Genomic DNA, 26,919 nt, shown 5'->3' with positions numbered 1-26,919 from the left:
CACCTCATGGTACTTCTTCAGGGTATGGCCATCCATGCAATATCATATGACATTAGATAATTTTCCTTCATCAACTTCACAGAAGGACTGTCAAAAATCAACAAAAATTGGATGGCCCCAAAACAATAGAAATTTATATTTTCACAATTCTGGAGGCCAGAGTCCACAATCAAAGCGTCATCAGGGTTATTGTCCCAGGGAATAATATAAGGAAAATACTTCCTTGCCTCTTCCAGTTTCTTGCGGTGCTAGGCATTTCTTGGATTTGATAGGATCTTTCCCATCTCTGCCTCCATCTTCACAGGGACCTTTTCCCTGTGTTTCTGTTTCCAAATTTCTTTCTGTTTACATAGGCCACAGTCATTTTGAATTAGGACCCTCCTATTCCCGTATAATTTCATCTTTACTAATACATGTACAGAATGGTTTCCAAATAAATGCATAGATTTTGAAGTTTAGGGGTTTAACATATCTATCAGAAGACAAAATTAAACCCAAATCAAACCCAAAACCCAAAATTAAACCCAAGTTGTATCCCAGGAAATTTGATTCTTTGTTTTGTTATAGACTGCATTGGTTATTGTACATAATACTGTACAATGCTACACTACTATACAATGAACTTCAACACATAGTAGATTAAACCAGTTTCTATTCTTCTGAGTTATAGGAAGAAAGGATCTAGAACCGGAGGAGTGAGTATAAACCGTGAAATTCACGTATTTCTCTTATATTGATGTTTTTTTCCATATCCAGAAAATTCACTTTTGACAATGACCCAAAGCCATTCTACTCCAGCCCTTGAGAGAGAGAAAGAATGAAGGAAAAAGTATATCTCCTTCCTTTGAGTGAAATATTCTAGAAGGCACACACATCATCTCCCTTTTACAACACTTACACCAGCATATCAAGGCTACTCCTAAATGTAAGTGGGAGTTAGAACATGCAGTTGTAACATGAACTGGCATATGTATAATTAAAACACTATTCCCCAAATTGTTCTATCCAAAATGGTAGCTACCAGCTGCATGTGGTATTTGAATTTACATTTGCTTATATAAATTTAATTGATTAAAATAAGAAATCCATTTTCTAACAATATTTCAGGTTCTCTGTAGCCACCTATAACTAGTTTGTTTGGACTACATTGATGTTGATAGCATTTCCAAACTTAAAGGAAGTTCTTATTAAAAATAACTTCTTTAGAATTAGAGATTAAAAGATATTTGTAAAATGACTACCAATTTGCTACAGAAAACCACAAACTGTTGTGTTCCTTTAAATTTAGAGTCTGCAAATGAAATCATAGAGTGTTTGTCTACTCAACTTTAAGAATCATCAGATAAAATACTAGGTAATGTTTCAAATGTGAGGGAGGAAAAGAAAAGAATACAGACATGTTTTGTATGTGGGTACTTTTAAAATGTTGATACAGCTGATTTTTTTCTCTAAAGTTCTTTGCAGTTATTTTTCTAACTCCTGTTTTATAAATAAGAAAACTGAGTTTCATAGAAGTTAATTAAAATGTAAACTGGCAAGAAAACTTTTGGAGATACATACTTTCTCTATCTCTCTTTGGCTCTCCTAGTCTCAGGTATGGCTCCTCATATTCACATTGAGCCTGGCAATAACAGAGACATTAAGATGACCTGCATATCCACTGGGTGGTTTCCAGAGCCTGAGATACAATGGAAGGACCCTCAAGGATTGCACTTGGCACCAGCCTCTGAGACAAAGAGAATAGAAGAAAATGGACTGTTTCATGTGGAATCATCTATCACAATGGATAGAAGTTCAAGAACAGAAGTATCTTGTGTTATAAGGAACCTAATACTCAGTGTGGAGAAGGTGGTGCTTGTCTCCATGGCAGGTCAGTTTCCTCCAAAGTTGATATATTGAGATATCACTGCTGATCAGGAAGGTCTTAATGGCAAAGACCTATGACTGACAGACCTAGAAGGATATTCTAGTTTATCCATTTCTAACTCTTAATGTGGAGAACTTGGAAAAAGTCACATTTTGTCTTGTTTTGTATTTCTTATTTCAATATAAATGTCATTGTGCTACTTCATGAAAATGAATACCTGAGTGCACAAAAGTATTCAAAAGGTAATAATGTCTTTGTGGAATCTTTTGAAGTTGCTCCTAAGCTTCACCTAATCCTATTGCCGAGGGAAAGCCTGTTTTAACAATTTGGTGTTTTCTCCCATCTTTCAAATTGGATTTGTATCCTGGCAGTGCCATTTAGCAGCATCATGTTCTTGGGCAAGTATTGACCTTCTTGTGCTCAGTTCCCATCAGTTAAATTGGGATAATTATGGTGTCTACCTCATAAAATTAATATCACAGGTAGAGAAGAGCTCAGACATTCCAATAACTACTGAAAATGATTGTTCAAAGAATTAGTTTGCCCACATGATCTCCCCCAACTTCTTGGATATACAAATGTCCTTATTTGAAGTATTGCAGCTTGTCAACAACAGTCTTTAGTTCTTGTCCCTTCTTATCTCTCCAGCTTCATCTTTCATCCCTCTCTTTGTCTCCAAATCTTTCTACCCCTCATTAATTCTTTAAACATATTCTTGTAATACCTCATGTAGCCTGTTATTGACACATTTCTTCTATTTTCCTATAACTAAGAGTTTTCTAAAGTCCCTCAATATTTAATCTTAACCTCTCAGGAAGCTATCTTCAATCTATTCTGTGTTAAGTTCCCTCTTTACTCACACATAATTTTGATTATATGTTTCACTATTTCCCAGAAATAATATAAACTCCTGATGACATTATATGTATTTTTAAATATCCCCATTACTAAAAAAAATACCAAGCCACAATATATATTTTTTCTATAGTGGATAAACATTTGTATGACCTTTTATCAATAAGTAAAGTGTCATTTCTATTGTGCTTTAGTTTGGGAAGTCACATTGGTTTAAGATAATTAGAATAAGAACTTGAGGTTGAAAATTTGAAGGAAGCAAACACATATACCAAAATAGAGATAAAATATATATACAAACACTTACATATATGTTTTAGATCATCAATTAAAAATTACACAGTCATTTTGGAGCACCTGAGTGGCTAGGTCAGTACCTCTTTTGAAATAACAATATTAAATAGAAAACTATCAGGAGCGCCTGGCTGGTTCAGTCAGTTACGTGTCTGACTTCAGCTGAGGTCATGATCTCACAGTTTGTGAGTTTGAGCCTCACATCAGGCTCTGTGCTGACAGTTCAGAGCCTGGAGCCTTCCTCAGATTCTGTGTGTCCCTCTCTCTCTGCCCCTCCCCAATTCGTACTCTGTGTCTCTGTCTCAAAAATAAATAAAACATTTAAAAATTTAAAAAAAAAATAGAAAATTATCAAAAACAAGAGTTATTTTTACTGATTTCAGTTGCTAGCTGACAGATATCTCACAAGAAATGGTGAATTGAAATAATGTCTGTCTCTAGAACCTAGACCATGAATCCCATTTGGTTTATCATCCAAGGTATCACAGTTTCTCCTTGTGCTTGTCACTCCTCAGAATGTTGCCAATCTCACATATATATGCTTATGTAGAAAATAAATGGATAGAAAGGACACATGGTAGGGTGCCTGGGTGGCTCAGTCAGTTCAGCATCTGACTTCAGCACATGTCATGAGACCCCAAATCACGGTTCAGGCCCCACATCAGGCTCTGTGCTGACAGCTCAGAGCCTGGAGCCTTTTTTAGATTCTGTGTGTCCCTCTCCCTCTGCCCCTCCTCTGTTCATGCTCTTTCTCCCTCTCTCTCAAAAAATAAACATTTAAAAATTTTAAAGAAAGGATACATGGCAAAGTCAGTGTGGGGATCTGTAGGACAAAAAGAGGAGAAAATGATGAAAATAAATATTGTATCTGAAGATTTTTATTTATTATAAGAGAATTATTTGTCACAAGTATAGTAATGTTAATGTGTGTTTTTTTTTAATATGATTTATTGTCATGATAGCTAACATACAGTGTATACAATGTGCTCTTGGTTTCAGGAGTAGATTCCCATGATTCATCTCTTGCATACAACACCCAGTGCTCATCCCAACAAGTATCCCCTCTCAATGCCCATCACCTATTTCCCCTTCTCCCCTGCAACCACATCAACCCTCAGTGTTCTCTATATTTAAGAGACTCTTATGGTTTGCCTCCCTCTCTGTTTGAAATTATATTTTTCCTTCCCTTCCCCTATGGTCTTTAGTTATGTTTCTCAAATTCCACATATGAATGGAAACATATAATATCTGTCTTTCTCAGACTGACTTATTTCACTTTACATAATTACCACCAGTTCCATCCATGTTGTAACAAATGGCAGGATTTCATTCTTTCTCATTTCCAATAGTATCCCATTGTATATATAATGCACATCTTTATCCATTCATCAGTTGATGGACATTTGGGCTCTTTCCATTATTTGGCAATTGTTGATAGTGTTATAAACATTGGAGTACATGTGCCCCTATAGATCAGACATTCTGTATCCTTTGGATAAATTCTTAGTAGTGCTATTACTCAGTCGTAGGGTAACTCTACTTTTAATTTTTTGAGGAACCTCCACACTATTTTCCAGAGCAGCTGCACAAGATTTCATTCCCCCCAACAGTGTAAGAGGGTTCCTGTTTTTCTACATCCTTGCCAATATCTTTTGATACTGAGTTTTTAATTTTAGCCAATCTAACCAGTATGAGGTGGTTTCTCAGTGTGGTTTTTATTTATATTTCCCTGATGATGAGAGATTTTGCCCATCTTTTCATGTTTCTGTTGGTCATCTGGATGACTTCCTAGGAAAAGTGTATATTCATGTCTTCTGCCTATTACTTCACTGGATTATTTGTTTTTGTGGGTGTTGAGTTTGGTAAATTCTTTATAGCTTTTTGGGTACTAAACCCTTATTTAATATGTCATTTGCAAATATCTTATCCCATTCCATCAGTTTCCTTTTAGTTTGTTGATTGTTTCCTTTGCAGGAAAGAAGCTTTTTATCTTGATGAGGTCCCAATAGCTAATTTTTGCTTTTAATTCCCTTGCCTTCAGAGACGTGCCGAGCAAGAAGTTTCTGCAACTGAGGTTGAAGTGATTGTTGTCTGCTTTCTCCTCTGGGGTTTTGATGTTTTCCTGTCTCACATTTAGGTCTTTCATCCATTTTGAGTTTATTTTTGTGTATGATATATAAAAGTGGTCCAGTTTCATTCTTCTGCATATTGCTGTCCAATTCTTCCAGCACCATTTGCTAAAGAGACTGTCTTTTTTTCCACTGGATATTCTTTCCTGATTTATCAAAGTTTAGTTGGCCATAAATCTGTGGGTCCAGTACTGGGTTCTCTATTTTATTCCATTGGTCTATGTGTCTGCTTTTGTGCCAATAGCATATTGTCTTGATAATTTCAGTTTTGGAGTAGAGGCTAAAGTATGGAATTGTGATGCCTCCCACTTGTTTTCCTTTTTCAACATTACTTTGGCTAGTCAGAATCTTTTCTGGTTCCATACAAATTTTAGAATTGTTTGTTCTAGCTCTGAGAAGAATGCAGGTGCAATTCTAATTGGGATTGCATTGAATGTGTAGATTAATTTGGGTAGTATTGATATTTTAACAGTATCTGTTCTTCCAATTCATGAGCATGGAATGTTTTTCCATTTCTTTGCATCTTCTTTAATTTACTTCATAAGTTTGTTTGTTTGTTTGTTTGTTTTAATGGTTTTCAGCATACAGCCGTTTTACTTCTTAGCTTAGGTTTATTCCTAGGTATTTTATAGTTCTTGGTGCAATGGTGAATGGGATCAATTTCTTGATTTTTCTTTATATTGCCTCACCATTGATTTACAGAAATTCAAACATTTTCTGCATATTTATTTTATACCTTGTGACTTTGCTAAATTCCTGTATCAGTTCTAACAGATTATTGGTAGAGTCAGGTTTTTCATGTAGAGTATCATGTCATCTGAGAAAAGTGACAGTTTGACTTCTTCTTTGACAATTTGGATGACTTTTATTTCATTTTGTTGTCTCATTGCTGAGGCTAGGACTTCCAACACTATGCTAAACAACAGTGGTGAGAGTGCACATCCTTGTCATGTTCCTAACCTCAGGGGAAAGCTCTCAGTTTTTACAAATTGAGGATGATATTAGCTGTCGGCTTTTCCTATATGGCTTTTATGAAGTTAGGGTATGTTTCTTCTATCCTGACTTTCCTGAGTGTGTTTATTAAGAAAGGACGCTGTAAACAAAAAGGATGAAATCTTGCAATGTGCAACAATGTGGATGGAACTAGAGAGTATTATGCTAAGTGAAATAAGTCACCTAGAGAAAGAAAAATATCATATGACCTCAATCATATGAGGAATTTAAGATACAAAACAGATGGACATAAGGAAAAAGAACCAAAAAAGAATATAAAAACAAGGAGGGAGGCAAAACATAAGAGACTTTTAAATACAGATAACAAACTGAGGGTTGTTGAGGGGCTGTGGGTGGGTGAATAACCAAAATAGGTAAGAGACATTAAGGAAGATACTTTTTGGAATGAGCCCTGAGTGTTATACCTAAGGGATGAATCACTGCAATCTACTCCTGAAAACATTATTGCACTATATGCTAACTAACATGGATGTAAGTTAAAAATTAATTAATTAATTAATAATGATCAATTAATTAATAAAACCCTTTTTGGGAAAAAAGGGTGCTCTATTTTCTCAGATTTTTTTTCTGTATCTATTGACAGGATCATATGTTTTTTATCTTTTCTTCTATCATATTGTTTTCTTGTATCATATTGTTGATTTCTGAATATTGAACCAGCCCTGCAGCCAAGGAATGAATCCCAATTGATCATGGTGAATAATTGTTTTAATATACTGTTGAATTCAATTTTTAGGTATCTTGTTGAGAATGTTTGCATCCATTTTTATCAGGGATATTGGCCTATAATTCTCATTTTTGGTATGGTCTGTCTGATTTGGGAATCAAGGTAATGCTGACTTTATAGAATGAGTTTGGAAGCTTTCCTTCCATTTATATTTTTTGAACCAGGCTTATAAGAATAAGTATTAACTTTAAAGTCTGGCAGAGTTCTCCTTGGAAACCATCTGGACAGGACTCTAATTTGTTGGGAGATTTTTGATAAATGATTCAATTTTTTCACTGGTTTTGGATATGTTATAATTGTCTATTTCTTCCCATTTGAGTTTTGGTAGTGTGTGGGTATCATGTTTGTCCAGTTTGTTGGCATATAATTTTCCCTACTATTCTCTAATAATTATTTGTATTTATTTGGTGTTAATTGTGATCTCTCCTATTTCATTCATGATTTTAACTATTTGAGTTCTCTCTCTTTTCTGTTTGAGAAGTCTGGCTAGAGTTTATCAATTTTGTTTTTTCTTTAAAAAACCCAGCTCTTAGATTAAGTGATTTCTTTTTCTCTTTCTTTTTTCTTTTTTTTCATCCTGTATTGTTTATATCTGCAATAATATTTATTACTTCTATTCTTTTCTGGCTTTAGGGATTCTTTTTTTTTTCTGCTTCTAGTTCCTTTAGGTGTGCTGTTAGATTTTGTATTTGGGATTTTTTTTTGTTTCTTGAGATAGGACAGATTGCAATGTATTTTCCTCTTGGGACTGCCTTTGCTGCATCCCAAACAGTTTGGACTGTTGTGTTTTCATATTCATTTGTTTCCATATATATTTTTTTAAAAAATTCTTTAATTGCCTGGTTGACCCATTAGTTCTTTAGTAGGATGTTTGCTATCCTCCATGCATTTGGAGGTTTTCCAAATTTTTCCTGTGGTTGATTTCAGGTTTCATAGTGGTATGCTCTGAAAGCATGGGTGGTATGATCTCAATTCTTCTATATTTATTTAGAGCTGTTTTGTGCCCCAGTATGTGATCCATCTCAGAGAATATTCCATGTGCACTCAAAAGGAATGTTTTATTCTGCTGATTTTGGATGAAAAGTTCTGAATATATCTGTCAAGTCCATGTGGTCCAGTGTATCATTCAAGGCCATTGTTTTTTTATAGATTTTCTGCCTAGATGATCTCCCCATTGCTCTAAGTGGAGTATTAAAGCCCCCTGAAATTAATGTTTTCTTATCAATAAGGTTCCTTCTATTTGTGATTGTTTTAGTTATATATTTGGATTTAATCAAGTTGGGGGCATAAACATTTATAATTGTTAGCTCTTCTTGATGGGTAGACTCTGTAATTATGATAATACCCTTCGTTATCTCTTGTTACAGCCTTTAATTTAAAATCTAGTTTGTCTGACATAACTATGGCTGCTACAGATTTGTTTTGACTTCCAGTAGCATAATAGATAGTTCTCTATCCCCTCATTTTCAATCTTAAACTGTTCTCAGGTCTAAAATTGATATCTTGTAGACCACATATAGATGGGTCCTGGTTTTTTATCCATTATAATAGTCCATGCCTTTTTATTGGAGCATTTATTGCATTTACATTCAGTTATTATTGGAAGACTGGTATTTAGTGTCATTGTGTTATCTGTAAGTTTCATGCTTGTGATGACGTCTCTGCTCGTTTGTAGCATTGTAGCATTCCACTCACAGAGTTCCCCTTAAGATCTCTTACAGGGCTGGTTCAGTGGTCATGAACTCCTTCAACTTTGTTTGCCTGGGAAAGCATTTATCTCTCCTATTCTGAATGAAAGCCTTGCTGGATAAATGACTCTTGGCTGCATATTTTTCCTATTTACCACATTGAATTTTTCTGCCATTCACTTCTGGTCTGCCAAATTTCATTGGACAGGTCTTCTACTAAACTTATGTGTCTACCACTGTAGGCTAAGGACCTTTTTTCCCCTACTGCTTTCAGAATTCTCCCTTTATCTTTGCATTTTGCCAGTTTCATTGTTATATACTGTGGTGAAGACATATTCTTTTTGAATCTGAAGGGAGTTCTCTGTACCTCCTGGATTTAAATTCCAGATTAGGGAAGTTCTCAGATATAATTTGTTCAAGTAAACCTTCTGCTCCTTTTTCTCTATCTTCTTCTGAAACTCCTATGACATGGATATTATGTTTCATTGAATAACTTAGTTCTCTAATTCTCTCCTTATGGTCTAGTGTTTTTTGATCTGTCTTTTTTTTTTCTCAGCTTCATCATTTCCATAATTTTGTCTTCTATTTCACTTATTCTCCCCTCTCCTTCCTCCATCCTCACTGTCACAGCATCTAGTTAATTTTGCACCTCAATTACAACATTTCTTAATCATGACTATTTCTTAATTCCTTTATCTCTGTGGCAATAGATCCTCTTCTGTCTTCTATGTTTTTTTCAAGCCCAGCTACTAATATTATGATAATTACTCTAAATTCTTGATCAGATATATTATTTTTATCTGTTTTGAGCAATTATCTAGCTGTCATTTCTTCCTGGCATTTCTTTGGATGACATTTCTTCCATTTCATCATTTTGGCTAGTTTTCTGTCCTTTATATGTTTTAATAACTTGCTATGTTCCCTGCACCTGATAGCACTATACTAAAAAGGAGTCATACACTCTTCAGGTCCTGGCCCTTCAGGAGATGTTTTCAGAGTGTGTCATACGCTCTCTGTTGTTGTGACTTTGGTTGCTTTATCTCCCTACTCGTAGTGATGGTTTGGACCTTCCACAAGGTGTGCTTTGATTTTTTCATTAAAGAAACCCTGGGAAAAATTAAAAAATGGGAAGATAGTGGAAGAAGACTTATCCTGTACAAAGAGAAATGACAGGGATGGGAGGAAATAAATGGAAAAAAAAATTCCAGGCAGAAAATTAGAGAAACTATACAGCTTAATCCAGAAAGAGAGAGAGAGAGAGAGAGAGAGAGAGAGAGACAGAGACAGAGAGAGAGAGAGAGAGAGAGAGAGAAGAAATAAAGGAGATACAGAAAAACATAGGTTAAAAATGGTCACTTAAACAAACCAACATACAGAGTAGAGAAAGGAAGAAATAAGAGGAAGAAAAGAAACAAAGTGTTATATATATATATATCACTTACACAAACATGTGTATAAAAAATTGACCAAGAATCAGTTAGAAAATGCAAAACTGTGGGACTGATATCTGATGGTGCCTTGGAACCAGTGGCTGTGCTGTTCTGGAGGAGGGGCTATCTGGTTAGGTCAGTGTCAATATTGTAGTTACCAGGCACCAAGGGGCATGGTTTTTGGTGGGCCACTCCTGCCTCCACTTTGGGCCTGCTGTCCTGTTCCCTGAAGCTCCACCTTGTTGATAATGGGGATAAAAATGGTGACACCCCAGTCTGTCCTTCCCTGACTAGGTGTCCCAAACCACTCTGTTCATATTGTACTCACAGTGACACATGGACATGAGCAGGCTGGTTTGTCCCACTATACAGTCTCCCATGCTTCCTAGGCATTTGGATGGGATTCAAATCCAATGTCTTACAAGATCCCACCCTGTGTGCCCCAGTACACCCTCTGCACCACTCTGCCCAGTCACCTGACAAAGGGTCTCTGGCTGAAAGGCACCCTCAAGGTCTTTTCTTCTTGGACAGGCTATATGCCTTCTTGCCATAGCACTCAAGGGAGTGGACTGCTCTGTCCAACTGCACCTCTGATCTCGCTAAAAAGCCTGGGGTAGGCTCTCTCTACCATGCTGGGGTGGCAGGCCTCAGTCTGGAGAAAGTCCCACAACCCTTGTTTGTGATAGAAATTGTTTCCTTCTCTGTTTGTTCATTTTCCTGTCTGTGGTCCAGAGAGGGATTGCTCTTGTCCAAATACAATTCTACACTTCTACAGCTTCTCTTTTTCTTCCTTTTGTCTCTCTACAGAAGGGGATCCCTCCCCTCCATGCTTATGCTGCCTATTTTATCACTCCCAACTAGCAACCATCCACCTATGACCCTACAGGTTGTCCCTGTGGTCCCCTGGAGATGTTTTTTGTCATTCGGTAGCCTGAATTCCTGGAATTCCAAGACTTCTGGCTTTAATACTGCTGTGTTTGAGGGACAAAGCAACTTAGGGTCTCCCTACTTCTCATAATGTTAATGTTGGTAAATCTTGATTGTGTTTATATAGATATCTGATGAATTATTTGTATGTTTTCAGCATATTAAAACATTATGATAATTTATAAAATAAACCTGTGAGTCTCCATACCTTAGGAACAAAAAAAGAAGCTGAAGCCCATTTAAGATTAAAAAATTCCTTAGATTTGCTGGGAGGGGTAGGTGAGGCTTAGAATATATGCAATTGCTAATAATCTCACATAATAGAAAATATATTGGAATTTGTTCCCAGAACTCAAATCCACTGATGCCACGCTGGATGCTAAGTGAGACAATTTCTATTTTTCAGATGCCTTGTTCCCCAAGGATTCTCTTTGGGCAATGTGGCTTACTCTTGTCCTGTTTCTCCTAGCTGTTGGTGCAACCATCTGTCTTCTACTTGTGCGTGCTAGAAAATCCAAAGGTAAGTGAAAAAACAAGGGGGGGGGCGATTGCCTTTATTTTGTGAACAATTTGGGTATATATGTATACCTCTTTAGGTTGCTTCATTACTGGGATATAGAAATGCAACTGATTTACATACATTGATTTTATATCCTGTGACTTTGCTGAATTAATATATCAGTTCTAGCAGGTTTTTGGTGGAATCTTTCAGGTTTTCCATGTAGAGTATAATGTCATCTGTGAAGAATGAAAGTTTGATTTCTTTGTCAATTTGTATGCCTTTTATGTTGTTTTGTTCTCTGCTGATACTAGGACTTCCAGTACTATGCTGAAAAGCATTGGTGAGAGTGGACATCTCTGGGGTGTTCCAGATCTTAGGCAGGGACAGGCTTTCAATTTTTCCCCATTGAGGATGATATTAGCTGTGGTCCTTTCATATATGGTTTTTAAGATGTTAAGGTATTTTCTCTCTATCCTAAAATTCTTGACGATTTTTATCAAAAAAGATGGTGTATTTTGTGAAATGCCTTTTTCTGCATCTACTGGCAGGATCATATGGTTCTTATACTTTCTTGTATTAATGTGGTATATAACATTGATTGATTTGCAAATATTGAACCAGTCCTGCAGCCAAGGAATGAATCCCACCTGATCATGTTGAATGATTCTTTTAATGTACTGTTGAATTTGACTTGCTAATGTCATGTTGAGAATTTTTGCATCCAGGTTCATCAGGAATATTGGCCAGTAATTCTGCTTTTTTATCGTTATCTTTGGTTTTGAAATAAAGGGAATGCTGGCTTCATGGAATGAGTTTGGAAGCTTTCCTTCAGTTTCTATTTTTTTGGAACAGTTTGAGAAGAATAGGTATTAACCCTGTTTAAGTACCTGGTATAATTCCCCTGGGAAGCCATATGGCCAAGGACTCTTATTTGTTGGGAGATTTTTCATAACTGATTCCATTTATTTGCTGATTATGGGTCTGCTCAAATTTTTAATTTCTTCCTATTACAGTTTTTGTATGATGTGAGTGTCTAGACACTTGTCCATTCTTCTAGATTGTACACTTTATTGACATATCATTTTTTAAAGGATTCCTTTATAACTGTTTGTATTTCTGTGGTGTTTGTACTTTTTGCTCTTCCATTCGTGATTCCATTTGTAATTTCATGAGTCCTATCTCTTTTTCTTTTTGAGAAGTCTGGCTAGAGGGTTATCAATTTTGTTTATTCTTTCCAAAAACCTGTACTTAGTTTCATTGGTCTTTTCTATTTTTATAAATTCTATATCATTTATATCTGCTCTAATCTTTATTATTTCCCTTCTTCTGCTAGCTTTGGGCTGTATTTTTTGCTCTTTTTATTTCTCCCTTAGGTGGAAAGTTAATTTCTGTATTTGGGACCTTTCTTGCCTCTTGAGGTAGGCCTGAATTGCAATGGATTTTCCTCTTAGGACTGCCTTTGCTGCATCCCAAAGGGTTTGGACTTATGTGTTTTTGTTGTCATATGCTTCCATGTGTTTGTTATTTTATTATTATTTTTTTACAAAAGCAAATGATATTCTATGTATTTTTTTTTATTTTGTATTTAATTTATTTGTTAACCCATTTATTCATTAGTAGGATGTTCATTATCCTCCATATATTTGGGGCACTCCAAATTTTTCTTGCAGTTGATTTCAACTTTCACAGCGTTCTGGTCTAATAATTTCATGGTATGGTCTCAGTCTTCTTGTACCTGTTGAGGGCTGTTTTGTGACTCAATATGTGATCTGTTTTGGAGAATGTTCTATGTGCACTCAATAAGAATGTGTATTCTTCTTAGGATGGTATGTTTTGAATATACCTGTTAAGTCTATCTAGTCCAATATATCATTCAGAGACATAGTTTCATTATCAACTTTCAGAATTATTTTCTTTGTATTTTATCATTTTTACAATGATATATTGTGGTGTTGATGTGTTTTGTTGATTTTGAAGGGAGATCTCTGTATGTCTGGGACTTGAATGCCTATTCCCATCCTCAGATTTAGGATGTTCTCAGCTATAAATTGTTCAAATAAACTTTCTTCCCCTTTCACTTTTCTTCTCCTGGGACTCTTATGATACAGATATTGTTTCATTTTATGGAAACACTTGTAGTTTAATTCTCCCCTGTGATCTAGTAATTTCCTTTCCCACTTCTTTTCAGCTCCATTATTTTACAAGATTTTTTCTTCTATGTCACCTATTATCTTCTTTGTTTCTTGCATCTCATTGTCACTGTATCTAATTTACTTTGCATCTCAGATATCATTTTTTAATTCATTGTGAATAGTTCTTAGGTCTGTGATCTCTGCAGCAAGAGTTTATCTTGTGTCTTCTATGCTTTTTTTCAAGCCAGGTATTAGTCTTGTGACTGTTATTCTAAATTGTTGTTCAGAAATATTGTTTATATACGTTTTGAGCTATTCGCAGCATGTGATTTCTTCTTGAACTTTCTTGGGGAGACTTCCTCGTTTTGTCATTTTTGGTTAAGTTTCTGTCTTTTTCATGTTTAAAAGCTTGTTATATGTCCTGTACCTGAGAGTACAACTATATTAAAAAGTAGTAATACATTGTCAAGGGCCTGGCCCTTCAGAGAGTGTTTTTGGTGTATGTTGCATGCACTCTGTTGTTGCATTTTGGCTGTTCTATCCAACTTGTCTGCCCTCTGCAGAGCTCCTCCTCGTTTTTTTTTTTTGTTTTTTTTGTTTTTGTTTTTGTTTTTGTTTTTTAATAGTGGTGGAGTTTTTGGAATGTAAATCTGCTGTGCTTTGATTTGTTTCTTCAAGTAACACTATGCAGGTGGGGGAGAAAAGGGATGGAAGGAGCCTGATGCTATAAAAAGAGAAAATTGAAAGAAGGAAAAAGCTAACCAACAGAGAATAAAAAACTACAAGCCTAAGGTTAGAAAATGAGAATGGAAAATAAAGAAGATGATGAAAGATAAAAAAAGTGGAATAAGAATAGAATAAAAATGCCTGATCTCACTATCATCTATCTATCTATCTACCTATGAATTGTCCAAAAATAAATTAGAAACTATAAGCCTGTTTCCAAAAGGGGAACAAAAAATAAAAGAAGAGGGAAGAAAGAAAAATAATAAAATAAAATAAAATAATATAAAATAAAATAAAATAAAATATAAGAAAATAAAAGAAAGAAAAAAACTGTTACCTGTTGGCGTCTGGAAACAGTGGCTGTGCTGGTCTGGAGGAGAGGCCAGGTGCATTGGATCAGTCAGTCTTGCTGCAGTAGATAAGCAATTGCCAGGTGCTGAGGGGTGGAGTTTGTTGTAAGTGGGTTCAATCTACACTGGGGGCTGCTGTGCTGCTCTCTGAAGCCCACCGGGTTGGTGTTGGAAGGTAAAATGGCAATACCTCAATCTCCTATCCCCAGACAGGGTACTTCAACCCACACTGTTCAGGAAGCCCTTATAGAATAGTATGGACTGTCAGCTTGCCCTCCTCCACAGTCCTCCTGCATATCCTCAGGACTGGGCTGGGAATCAAAACTCGAAGTCTTAAAGAACCCAATCAGTGTGGCTCCCCTTCCCTGTTCCAGAATTGAACCACCCAACCTACTGATAAAAGACCTTTGGTAGGCACCTGCAGGGAATTTTGTCCTTAGGGAGGCAATAAACACTCTTTCCAAAGTATTCCATGACAGAGATTATTCTCTCCCAGTATGTTCCTGAAATCACTATCCCTTGCCATGCACTCTGGGGTCGACTCCCTCCTCCCCAGGAGCATATACCAAGGATCTTTGCTTTGCTCTGGAGAATGTCATGCACTTAGGAACCTACTTCTGAGTTTCAGCTACTAAGGCTGTTTGCAAAAAGTAAACTGGAACTCTCCCTATCCCAAATCCCAAATCCCAAATCCCTGGTCCAGAGAGGTTTTCTACTTATGCTAATTCAATGCTGCACTTACAAAACCTCTCTCTTTTTTTCTCCCATTTTTCTCTGCACACACAGTCTTCCCTCCCCTTGGTGCCTATGCCATTTTTTCTCCCCCAATTTATATACAAGCACCCCAATCTTGCCAAGCTGTCTCCCTCCAACGTTAGAGATCCTTCTGCCACTCCATGGATGGATTTCCTGGGTGTTCCATGTGATCTGACCTCAAACAGCTATGTTTGAGGGATGAGGGAAATCCCAGTCCCCCTACTCTTCCACCATCTTAACTCCCTCACACGATCTCACCATGATCTCATTCTTTTGTTGGCTGAATAATAATCCATTGTGTATACACACACACACACACACACACACACACACACAATGTATTATTCATTCATCTCTCTGAAGGTGCTTAGGTTGTTTCCATATCTTGGGTGTTGTAAATAATATTGCAATAAGCATAGTGGAGCATATATGTTTTTGAATCAGCGTTTACATTTCTGGGAGGCTACATAGCCAGTAGTAGAATTACTGGATTGTACAGTATTTCTATTTTTGATACCCTAAAGTAACTCCCAGCTACTTTCCACAGTGGTTGCCCTAATTTAGATTCTCACCGACTCTGTTTGAGGGTTATCTTTTCTCCACTACTTGCCAACAATTATTATTTATTATCTTTTTGATACTATCCATCATGATAGGTGTCAGATGATATCTCACGCTCTTTATTTGCATTTCACTGATGACTGGAGATTTTGACCATAATTATATGCGTCTGGTGGCCATCTGTATGACATTTTGGTAAATGTCTAATCAGATCCTCTGTGTCAAACACAATAGCACTACTAGATCCAGAGCCCCATGATCCTCCAGCTGCCAGTTAAAGAGGAGACCCACTATAATGGCCTAGCAGTTCTTGAAACTGCACATCTTCCCTGCCTGCTTTCACATAAGCACCAGAGGTGTGTTTGGTCTATGTCTGGAGACTCTGTGTTTTCTTCCCATGCTTTGACATTCTTTGATGTTTATACCTGGAAAACATGAAATGTAGCCTTGCTGCTACCACTGTTTCTCTGGCTGAGGCACCCCTGCATGTCTGCTCAGTCTAAGTATATGAGAACTTTTTCTTCAGTGAGAGGCTACAGTATACATGTACATATCCAATTTATTGCTTGAAGTTAGTATCCATGTTAGTGAATCCTTTTAGGTTATCATAAAAGTTAGAATAGAATGTTTTCAGGAATGTTTGAGTACAAATATGTATATTTGTTCCTTGAGTCTGATTCACAGATACAATTCATGATTTCTCATCAGATTAGGTTAACCACCAAGGCAGGGACAGCAGCTTTGACACCTCAGAATGCAACAACACCCAAACAGTGTCTTACAGTACAAGTCATGGCCAGAACCCTGGATCTTTTCTGAAGAAGTTTTTAAGCAAGTCTGGGGTTGGGTATCTAGCACATCACATAGGTGGGAATGAGAGGATATGGGCACACTTTTCAATGAGGGGAATGTGTGTTCAGCCAACGACTCTGCAAACACTCCACCTGTATTTGTTGTGTATTTGTTAACTCTTGTGGTTGGTTATTTGTATCTCTCTTTTGGTTTTTTTCTGCTCCATCTTGCAATCGGTTTCTCAAACTATAATAGATTTTTAAAAATAAACAGCTTTTAGGGGCGCCTGGGTGGCGCAGTCGGTTAAGCGTCCGACTTCAGCCAGGTCACGATCTCGCTGTCCGTGAGTTCGAGGCCCGGGTCAGGCTCTGGGCTGATGGCTCAGAGCCTGGAGCCTGTTTCCGATTCTGTGTCTCCCTCTCTCTCTGCCCCTCCCCCGTTCATGCTCTGTCTCTCTCTGTCCCAAAAATAAATAAACGTTGAAAAAAAATTTTTAAAAATAAACAGCTTTTATTTTAGTGAATTAGTATTTGTTCTCAATAACCCTCTTGCCATTTATTATTTATTATAATTTATTCATTTATTATATATTTACAAATATTATATATATGAGCAGAATACATAGTTGTAACTACATATTTTCTTTTACATTTAAATAGTTTGTATAACATATACAATTGTATGATTTTTGATTACTCAACTGCTCTTTTTCTTATGGAGTAATATGATCCAATATAGTAGCCTCTGGCTATGTGTGGTTACTGGGCACCTGAAATGTGGCCAGTTTTATAATGATATGTTTAAGTATAAACTAATTCACATTGGATTTAGAAGATGCATTCATTCTATTTGAATTACTTTTATTTTTTTCCGAGTTTATTGAGATTACAAACAAAATTTATTTACATTTTAAGTGTACACAATGGTAATTTAACATAATTTTATGATATACTTTTATCACTTTCTTTGTTAAGAAACCAAATTCATGTATTTTTTGAATGATAGTTTATAAAAATTTTTTTGTTGTTAAGTCTCATATGTACAAAGTGACGTATGTAAAAGTGGCATATGTAGGAAGAGAAAGACAGACATAGAAAGATAGAGAGATGCTCTTTGGTGTAAATTATTAAATTATAATTAAATATATTAAACATAGCATTTATGTATTTCAAATTTTGTACTTCATTGTCAACATTTTCCTGTTTAATGTTTCTTTTTTACATGTGAACATTTTATGTTATAGAGCAATATACTTTTCTTATAACCTACATATGATTGCTTATTAATAACTAAATACTGGAAAATTAATATTAATTGCATTTATTTTTTTCTTCTTAAAATTTAATTTTAAATTTAAATGCAAGTTAACATACAGTGTGATATTGGTTTCAGGAGTAGAATTCAATGATTCATCACTTACTTAAACACCCATTGATCCTCATAAGTGGCCTCCTTAGTAAACATCACCCATCTAGTCAATCCCCAACTCACCTCCCTCCATCAACATGTAGTTTGTTCTCTATCGCTTAGAGTCTATTGTGGCTTGTTTCCCTCTCTTCACTTCCACCCTTCCTATATGTTCATCTATTTTGTTTCCTAAATTCCACATGTGAGTGAAATAATATAGTATTTTTCTTTTATCTTTCTCTAACTGACTTATTTTCCTTAGCATAATATAGTCTAGCTCCATCCACACTATGCAAATGACAAGATTTCATTCTTTATGGTAGCTGAGTGATGCTCCATTGTATATATATATGCCACATATTCTTTATTCATTCATCAGTCAATGAACATTTGGGCTCTCTCCATAGTTTGCCTATTATTGATAATGCTGCTATAAACTTTGGGGTGCATGTACCCTTTTGAATCTGTATTTTTGTATCCTTTGGCTAAATACCTAGTAGTGCACTTGTCTCACATTTAGGTTTTTCATCCATTTTGAATTTTTTTTCTATGATGTAAGAAAGTGGTCCAATTTCATTCTGCATGATGCTGTCCACTTTTCTTAGCACCATTTGCTGAAGTGGTTGTCTTTTTTCCATTGGATATTCTTTTCTGCTTTATCAAATATTAGTTGACAATATGTCTGTGGGTTAATTTCTGGCTTCGCTAGTCTGTTCCATTGATCGATGTGTCTGACTTCATGCCAGTACCATAGTGTCTTGGTGATTACAGCTTTGTGATACAACTTGAGGTCCGGAATTGTGATGGCTCAAAGTTTGGTTGTCTTTTTTAACATTACTTTGGCCATTTGGTGTCTTTCCTGGTTCCATACACATTTTAGAATTGTATGTTCTAGCTCTCAGAAGAATGTTGGTGTTATTTTGATAGGGATCACATTGAGTATGTAGATTGATTTGGATAGTATAGACATTTTGACAATATTTGTACTTCCAATCCATGAGTATGGAATAATTTTCTCTTTTTTTTGTGACTACCTCAATTTGTTTCATAAGCTTTCTATAGTTTTCAATGGATACATTTTTCACCTCTGATTATGCTTATTCCTATGTATTTTATGTTGTTTGGTTTAATTGTAAATGGGATCAATTTCTCTTTCTGCTGCTTCATTATTTGTGTGTATAAATGCAACTGAGTTCTGTACATTGATTTTATATCATGCAACTTCGCTGAATTCATGCATCAGTTTTAGCAGTTTTTTTTAGGTAGAGAGTTTCGGTTTTTCACGTAGAGTATCATGTCCTCTGTGAAATTTTTACTTCCTTCTTGCTGATTGGGATTATTTTTATTTCTTTTTGTTGTCTGACTGCTTGTCTAGGAGTTCCAACACTATATTTAATAACAGTGATGATAATGGACATGCTTGTCATGTTCCTGAATTCATGGGGAAAGTTCTCACTCTTTCTCCAATGTGGATGATATTAGCTATGGGACTTTCATATGTGGCCTTTATGATCTTGAGATATGTTCCTTCTATCTCTGCTTTCTTGAGGGTTTTTACTTTTTATCAAGACAGGGTGCTGTATTTTGTCAAAAGCTTTTTTCTGCATCTATTGAGAGGATCATGTAGTTCTTATCCTTTCTTTTATTAATTTGGTGTATCACATTTTTTGATTGGTAGATACTGAACCAGTCCTGGATCCCAGGAATAAATCCCATCTGATTGTGGTGAATAATTCTTTTAATGTATTGTCCAGTTTGCTAGTATCTTGTTGAGTATTTTTGTATCCATCTTCATCATGGAAATTGGTCTGTAGTTCTTTTTAGTGGGGTCTTTGTGTAGTTTTGGAAGAAAGGTAATGCTGGCCTCATAGAAAGAGTTTGGAAGTTTCTTTCCATTTCTAGTTTTTGGAATAGCTTCGAAAGAATTAGGTGTTAAGTCTTCCCTTAAATGTTTGGTTGAATTTACCTGGAAATCCATCTGGCCCTAGAGTCTTGTTTGCTGGGAGATTTTTGATTACTGATTCAATATCATTATTTCTTATGGGTTCTTTCAAATTTCCTATTTCTTCCTGTTTCAGTTTCAGTAGTTTGTATGTTTCTAGGAATTTGTCCATTTCTTCCATATTGCCCATAATTGTTTGTATTTATATGATGTTAGTTGTGATTTCTTGCCTTTTATTCATGATTTTACTTATTTGCGTCCTTTACTTTGTAAAGAAAGTGCTTGTCTCCCTACACCAGTTATGGTCTGGGTTGTGGAGCCAAGAGGAATCTTATATGGCCAAACATGTTTTGATAACTGTAATATGGACCCCAATGTCAATTAGACAAACCATTGATTGTCTGGTTTGCAAATTTTATTTGTAAAGTAGGTCTTGCAGTAGGTTTATGGGCTTTGACCAGAATGCCTCATTTTTAGGATTAGTGCTACCAAAATGTTTAGAGCCATGCATAGTATTGGCAGTTGCCTGCATCCAATAAGGTAATATAAGCAAATGTGCTATAGGGACATTTGTGGGAGTGTTTGAGTAAACAGAGGAAACAAGCATGATATGAATTTCTTCAGTAAAGTCAGAGTCAATAACGCCAGGTAAAACAAAATTTCCTTTAATGTAGTGCCGGATCTTCCTAATAGAAGTCCTATGTAACCGGGAGAAAGGGGGTCAAAAATGTCTGTAGGCATTTTCTTGAATTCCCCTACAATGCTATGGGTTAAGTTAGCTGTAAGGGCCAGATCAAGTCCCACACTGACAGATGTGACAGCCAGGAGATCTAAGATTAGTCTAGGTATTGATTGAGGGTTTTTTTTCTTGTTGTTGTTGTTGTTGTTGTTGATTTGTGGATCCATTCCTTGGCATCCATGTTTCAAATTTGGGATATCTGACTCCTGTTTTGTTCTGCAGTGCAGAAGTTGTCCCCCCTTTTTAAGTTCTTCTAACGAAGGTTACCTTGGAAATCTAGTTTTGATTATTATTGATAAACCCACTGATATACTCCTTATAATTTGGGCATTTTGAGTAGGGCATTTTTGTTCCTGTGGATGACATTGTTTTTGAAAATGTCCCTCATTTCCACATTAATTTTGTTGTTGTTGTTGTTGTTGTTTTAATGCTTAGGCTAATAACAGCTTTATAGGATTCAATTCCCACATTTTGGCAAGCTTTTAATAATTTCAGCAATACTATGGTTCCATCCCTTTAGGGGAGCAAGGATCTTTTAGCAATCCTGGTTAACATTTTTATATGCCAATTGAACAGTTAAAACATTTTGGTCATCCACATTATTAACTAGTCTTAAGATAGCAGTTGGTAATCTTTCAATAAAAGATATATAGGGTTCATTTCCACCTTGCCAGATGGTGGTGAAAGAACCCATGAGTGTCAGAGTGTCAAGAATATGGTACCAAGCTTTAGATGCTGCATCTGAGATTTGGGAGAAAGCTCTGGGGTCCATGTTATATGAGCCTATTCAGTCATTTACAGTTCCACTCCCAAAAGCATGTCTTTTCCAATAGGAATTCCATTAATTAAATTTTCTAATGCTGTAACATGTAAGGCATAATTAAATTCTTGGAATCAGAAGGAGTATTGGGCAATATTGAGAACTAGTTTAATTAAAGTTTTCCAGTTACAAGGGTCATGTTCGTTAGTTATAAACATCAAAGAAAATCAAAGAGTGGGAGGAAACCACAAAGAACCTCCAGAAATAGACCAAACTCACATCTTGTATTTACCTGAAAGCATGGGAGGAAGTTGTGCAATTTCAAGGACTACTAGGCAATTACAGTGGGTCTGTTCCCTAACTGGCTCCTAGGGTATCATGGGGCTCTGTTCTCACAGTGCTGTCATATTAAACAGCCTTGAAACCAGAACTTCATTGGTTTTTCAGCAATTACCCCATTCACTTTCCCAGGGCTTACAATACACTCTCTAAAAATAACTCCACAATTGATTTTTAATTTCATATTGTTTGGGTTCAAAAAAATTCTTCACATACTAGCAATCTTCTTAAATTTATTGAGAGGTTTTGTTTTGGTTTGGTTTTGTTTTTGGTTTTTCTGTTGTTTTATTTGTTGTTGCTTTTTGTTTATTTATTTGTTTCTCTTTATTTAATTTTTTTATTTTTTAAAATTTACATCCCAGTTGGTTAGTATATAGTGAAACAATGATTTCAGGAGTAGATTCCTTAATGCCATTTACACATTCAGCCCATCCCCCCTCCCTCAACCCCTCCAGTAACCCTCAGTTTGTTCTCCATATTTATGAGTCCTTTCTGTTTTGTCCCCCTCCCTGTTTTGATATTATTTTTAGTTCCCTTCTGTGTCTTAAAGTCCTCATATGAGTTGTATAATATTTGTGTTTCTTTGAACTTTTTTAAAAAGCATGAAAGAAGTAATATGGGCAAATTTTTATCACCTTGATTTAACAATGTATTCTTAAGTAGGAGACCAAAAATACAAGCAACAAAGAAAAAGCACATAAACTGAACTTTGCGACGTTTTAAAATAAATTAGTTTTTAAAAATAGTTTACTTTTAAGTAATCTCTACACCCAATGTGGGACTCTAATTTATAGTCCCGAGATGGAGTTCCGGACACCACAAACTGAGCTAGCCAGGTGCCTGGAAGATCATTGACCTTTAAAACTGTTTTGCATCAAAGGTCATCCTCAAGAGAATTAAAAGACAAACTACAGAATGGGAAAATATTTGCAAAACATATACAAAATAAGGGTTTTATATCAAGGGAACATAAAGAACTTTTAAAAATCAACAAGAAGACAAACAGCTCAATTTGAAAATTTGAATAGATATTTTTTCTAAAGAAGATATATAAGTGACAAATAAGTACATAAAAGTTTGCTCAACACTGTTAGTCATTAGGGAAATGAAAACTAAAACTACAATGAGATATCAATTCACAACTTTTAGGAGGCTATATATTTTTTTAAAAAAAGTGAAAATAACACATGTTGGTGAGAATATGGAGAAATTGGAATGCTTGGACGTTGCTGGTGGGAATTTTAAATGGTGCAGCCATTGTGGAAACCATTTGACACTTCCTCAAAAAGCTATAAGTATAATTACCGTATGATCAAGCAATACCATTCCTAGATATATACTCCAAATAATTAAAAACAGCAGTTGAAGAGTTACTTTATGCCAACGTTCATTTCAGCATTATTCAGAGTAGCCAAAATGTGGAAAAAACACAAATGATCATCGTCACACGAATGTGTAAATTAACTATGGTAAATGACAACAGTGAAATATTATTCATCATTCATAATAGGGAATCAATTTTAGTATATGGTCCAACATGAATGAATCTTTAAAACATTATACCAAGTAAAATAACCTGACACAAAAGGGAAATATTGCATGTTTAACTGACATTAAATAGGTAGACTAATCAAATGTTATAGAAACAGAAAGTAGAGTCAAGGAGAGTTGGCAAGTGGAGACAGAGGAAAGCTACTGTTTAATAGTCACAGATAATCCATTTATTGTGATAAAAAATATTTGCAACAGATTATACACTTGATAATGATTAAAATGTCACATTCTATGTTTATGAATCTTTCTACCATCTAAATATCCTCTTATATACCTATCTATCTGTTGTTATTATATATTTATATAACTTATGTCCATGGTATATGTCTACAAAAATAAAGTATTTTATCTCTATATATTTCTATATACTTATAATTTTTTCTGCATAATGATGACATTGCAGGTAGAAATATTTAGCACCAGGCTATTGATTTAAAGCCTTTTAAAGTTTTACCTTTATCCCCACACCCTGTATTCCACCCTGTATTCTGTTATCTTTAGGTTGAATCTAAATGATACAGATTAGAGATAGATATAGATATAGATACATATATATCTGTATAATTTATTATATATATACAATCTCTCTCTCTATCTATCTACCTAAATACACACACACACACACACACACACACACACTTCATGACATCTTCAAACAACAGCAGGGAGCTCTCTGAAAACCTGAATCCATCAAATTTGACTAATAGTGAAAATTCTTGTGAGTAAAAAGAGAACCTCAACCAGGCCCTAGATGAGTTCTACTAATAAATACATTTTTGTCTGTTCTTTTTTTCCTTTTTTCCTTTTATGTTCACTCAAGAAGAAGCATGGTGAGTTGGTTTACTTCTAAGTCAGAGCAGTTCATATGTCCATTTAGAAGATAGAGTCATAGGGGCGCCTGGGTGGCGCAGTCGGTTAAGCGTCCGACTTCAGCCAGGTCACGATCTCGCGGTCCGTGAGTTCGAGCCCCGCGTGGGCTCTGGGCTGATGGCTCAGAGCCTGGAGCCTGTTTCCGATTCTGTGTCTCCCTCTCTCTCTGCCCCTCCCCCGTTCATGCTCTGTCTCTCTCTGTCCCAAAAATAAAAACGTTGAAAAAAAAAAAAAAGATAGAGTCATAGATTCAAGTTGTGGCTGACAAACACGATCGAAAGAAAAGATTGCAGGAATTGTGTAGGCTTAGAAAGTTCCCATAGTAGAACTAGTCTTTTCCATATTAAAATAGAGACCAGGGTGAGAAATTAAGTAAAGGCTCGTGAACTGTTTATTACATATGAGCATTGTTCTAGCCAAAATGCTGAGGAGTCACTGTGTTTTGTCACTTTTAGAAATCTAGGAGAGAAACACTGTACCATTCTGGCATTAGGTTATTTCTAAGGACCAAATAGAGAAAATTCTCTCAAACCCAACATCCATAAGAATCCCAGGGAGAGCACATTTTGCTGGGACATAGCTCAAAATTTTTGATTCAATATTTCTGAATTGGGCTCAGATATTGGCATTTCTACCAAGATCTCAGGTTAGAATTGCTGATGATGCTGAACCAGGAGCTACACCAGGAAGAATGATGCTGTATCAAAATTTATTTCATGATTTACAAAAGTATTAAGAACTGGGGTGCCTGGGTGTCTCAGATGGTTAAGCATCTGACTCTTGATTTCTGCTCAGGTCATGATCTCATGGTTTGTGAATTTGAGCCCCATTTCAGGCTTCATGCTGGTGGTGCAGAGCCTGCATGGGATCTTTCTTCCTCTCTCCCTGCACCTCCCCCTCTCTCACTCTCAAAAATAAATAAACTTAAAAAACAATAAGAATCATTAAACATTAGAATTTAAATTTTATTTATAATTACCTGATGGGGGCGCCTGGGTGGTGCAGTCGGTTAAGCGTCCGACTTCAGCCAGGTCATGATCTCGCGGTCCGTGAGTTCGAGCCCGGCGTTGGGCTCTGGGCTGATGGCTCAGAGCCTGGAGCCTGTTTCTGATACTGTGTCTCCCTCTCTCTCTGCCCCTCCCCCGTTCATGCTCTGTCTCTCTCTGTCCCCCAAAAAAAAAAATAAATAAACGTTGAAAAAAAAATTTATAATTACCTGATGGATTAAAATAATACCAAGTATTAATGCACAAGAAATACATCAAATCCAGGAAGAAGACATGCAGGCTAGCTGCGTGGAACTTGATGCCATTTAACACTTGGTATTACAATTTGAGAATAATAGGTAAGAAACAAGAATAGCCCAAGACTTCTTTGTAATTTTAGCATTTTTCCGCTTTAAGTATCAGTGAAAAAAACAATGATTAAGTACTGCAAAATGTTAAATCATTAAGAAAGACCAGAGTACTTTTGAAAACTGAAATTGTACCCTCTTGTTCACTTTGGATTGTGATAGATGCATTTACTTGCACTTAGGTACAATGACTACAATACTGTAAGATGTAGATATTGACCATTATTCCTAGTCTTATGCCCAGGACATGGTGTAGCTGAATGAGTCCAGGCCCTTAGTGAGACAGAGCCCTGGAGCTGAAAAGACAATGCAACTCTGGGGAAGTCAGATATTGGAGACAAAAAGTAGTGCCCTATTGCAGGAATTTTGAAGAGGGTGTTCTGGGTTTAATCATGTACACAGGTGTCTGGGGGAGTAGGAGATTCTAGACACAATGGAAATTTAATTGCCTTCTCTGGAGACAGGTTTCCAGATAGAAAGAATATCCGGGTATTTGTAATGTATTTTTTAATATTTATTTATTTATTTATTTATTTATTTATTATTTTTAACATTTATTTAATATTTTTGAGAGACACAGACACATGAGTTGGGGAGGAACAGAGAGAGAGGGAGACACAGAATCTGAAGCAGGCTCCAGGCTCTGAGCTGGGAGCACAGAGCCCAACAGGGCCCTCAAACCCATGAACTGTGAGATCATGACCTGAGCTGAAGACAGATGCTTAACCCACTGAGTCACCTGGGCAGCCCTTTAATGTATTTTTTAATTAAATTAAAGTTAACATACACTGTTGAACTTGTCAGGTGTATATTTGTTATGCAATTCAATACATTATGCAATATTTACCACAATAAGTGTAGTAACCATCTTTCACTATATATTATTACAATATCACTGCCTATATCCCTTATGCTGTACTTTTCATTTTGTGACTTATTTATTTTATAAGTACAAGTTTGAATACTTAGTCCTCCTTTTTTTGCCCATCCAACCACCCACTACCTCTCTGGCAACAATAATTTGTTCTCTGTATTTAAGAGTTTGCCTTTTGTCTGTTTCACAGTTTTTGTTTTTCTGGGTTTGTTTATTTATTTATTTATTTATTTATTTGTGTGTGTGTGTGCACGCTTTGGAATCCACATATAAGTGAAATCATATGGTATGTCTCTGTATGACATATTTCACTTATAAAATACCCTCTAG

At 35.9% G+C, this 26,919-nt stretch overlaps 1 protein-coding gene across 3 annotated transcripts in view; it reads left to right on the top strand.

Annotated features, from left to right (window-relative positions):
* Positions 1–26,919, top strand: part of LOC125164301 (butyrophilin subfamily 1 member A1-like) — a 110,902-nt gene that overhangs the window by 23,948 nt on the left and 60,035 nt on the right. For 2 of the 3 annotated variants that reach the window (XM_047857036.1, XM_047856969.1), the window contains exons 3-4: positions 1,589–1,870; positions 11,338–11,451. In XM_047857036.1, the coding sequence (XP_047712992.1) occupies positions 1,589–1,870; positions 11,338–11,451 (396 nt within the window). The remainder of the gene's footprint in view (positions 1–1,588; positions 1,871–11,337; positions 11,452–26,919) is intronic. The other variant, XM_047857110.1, reaches the window with a different exon arrangement.

Source organism: Prionailurus viverrinus, chromosome A1 (assembly GCF_022837055.1).
Source record: "Prionailurus viverrinus isolate Anna chromosome A1, UM_Priviv_1.0, whole genome shotgun sequence".
NCBI lineage: Eukaryota > Metazoa > Chordata > Mammalia > Carnivora > Felidae > Prionailurus > Prionailurus viverrinus.
Note: the sequence above shows the minus strand (reverse complement) of the source record. Positions and strands in the feature narration are given on the sequence as shown.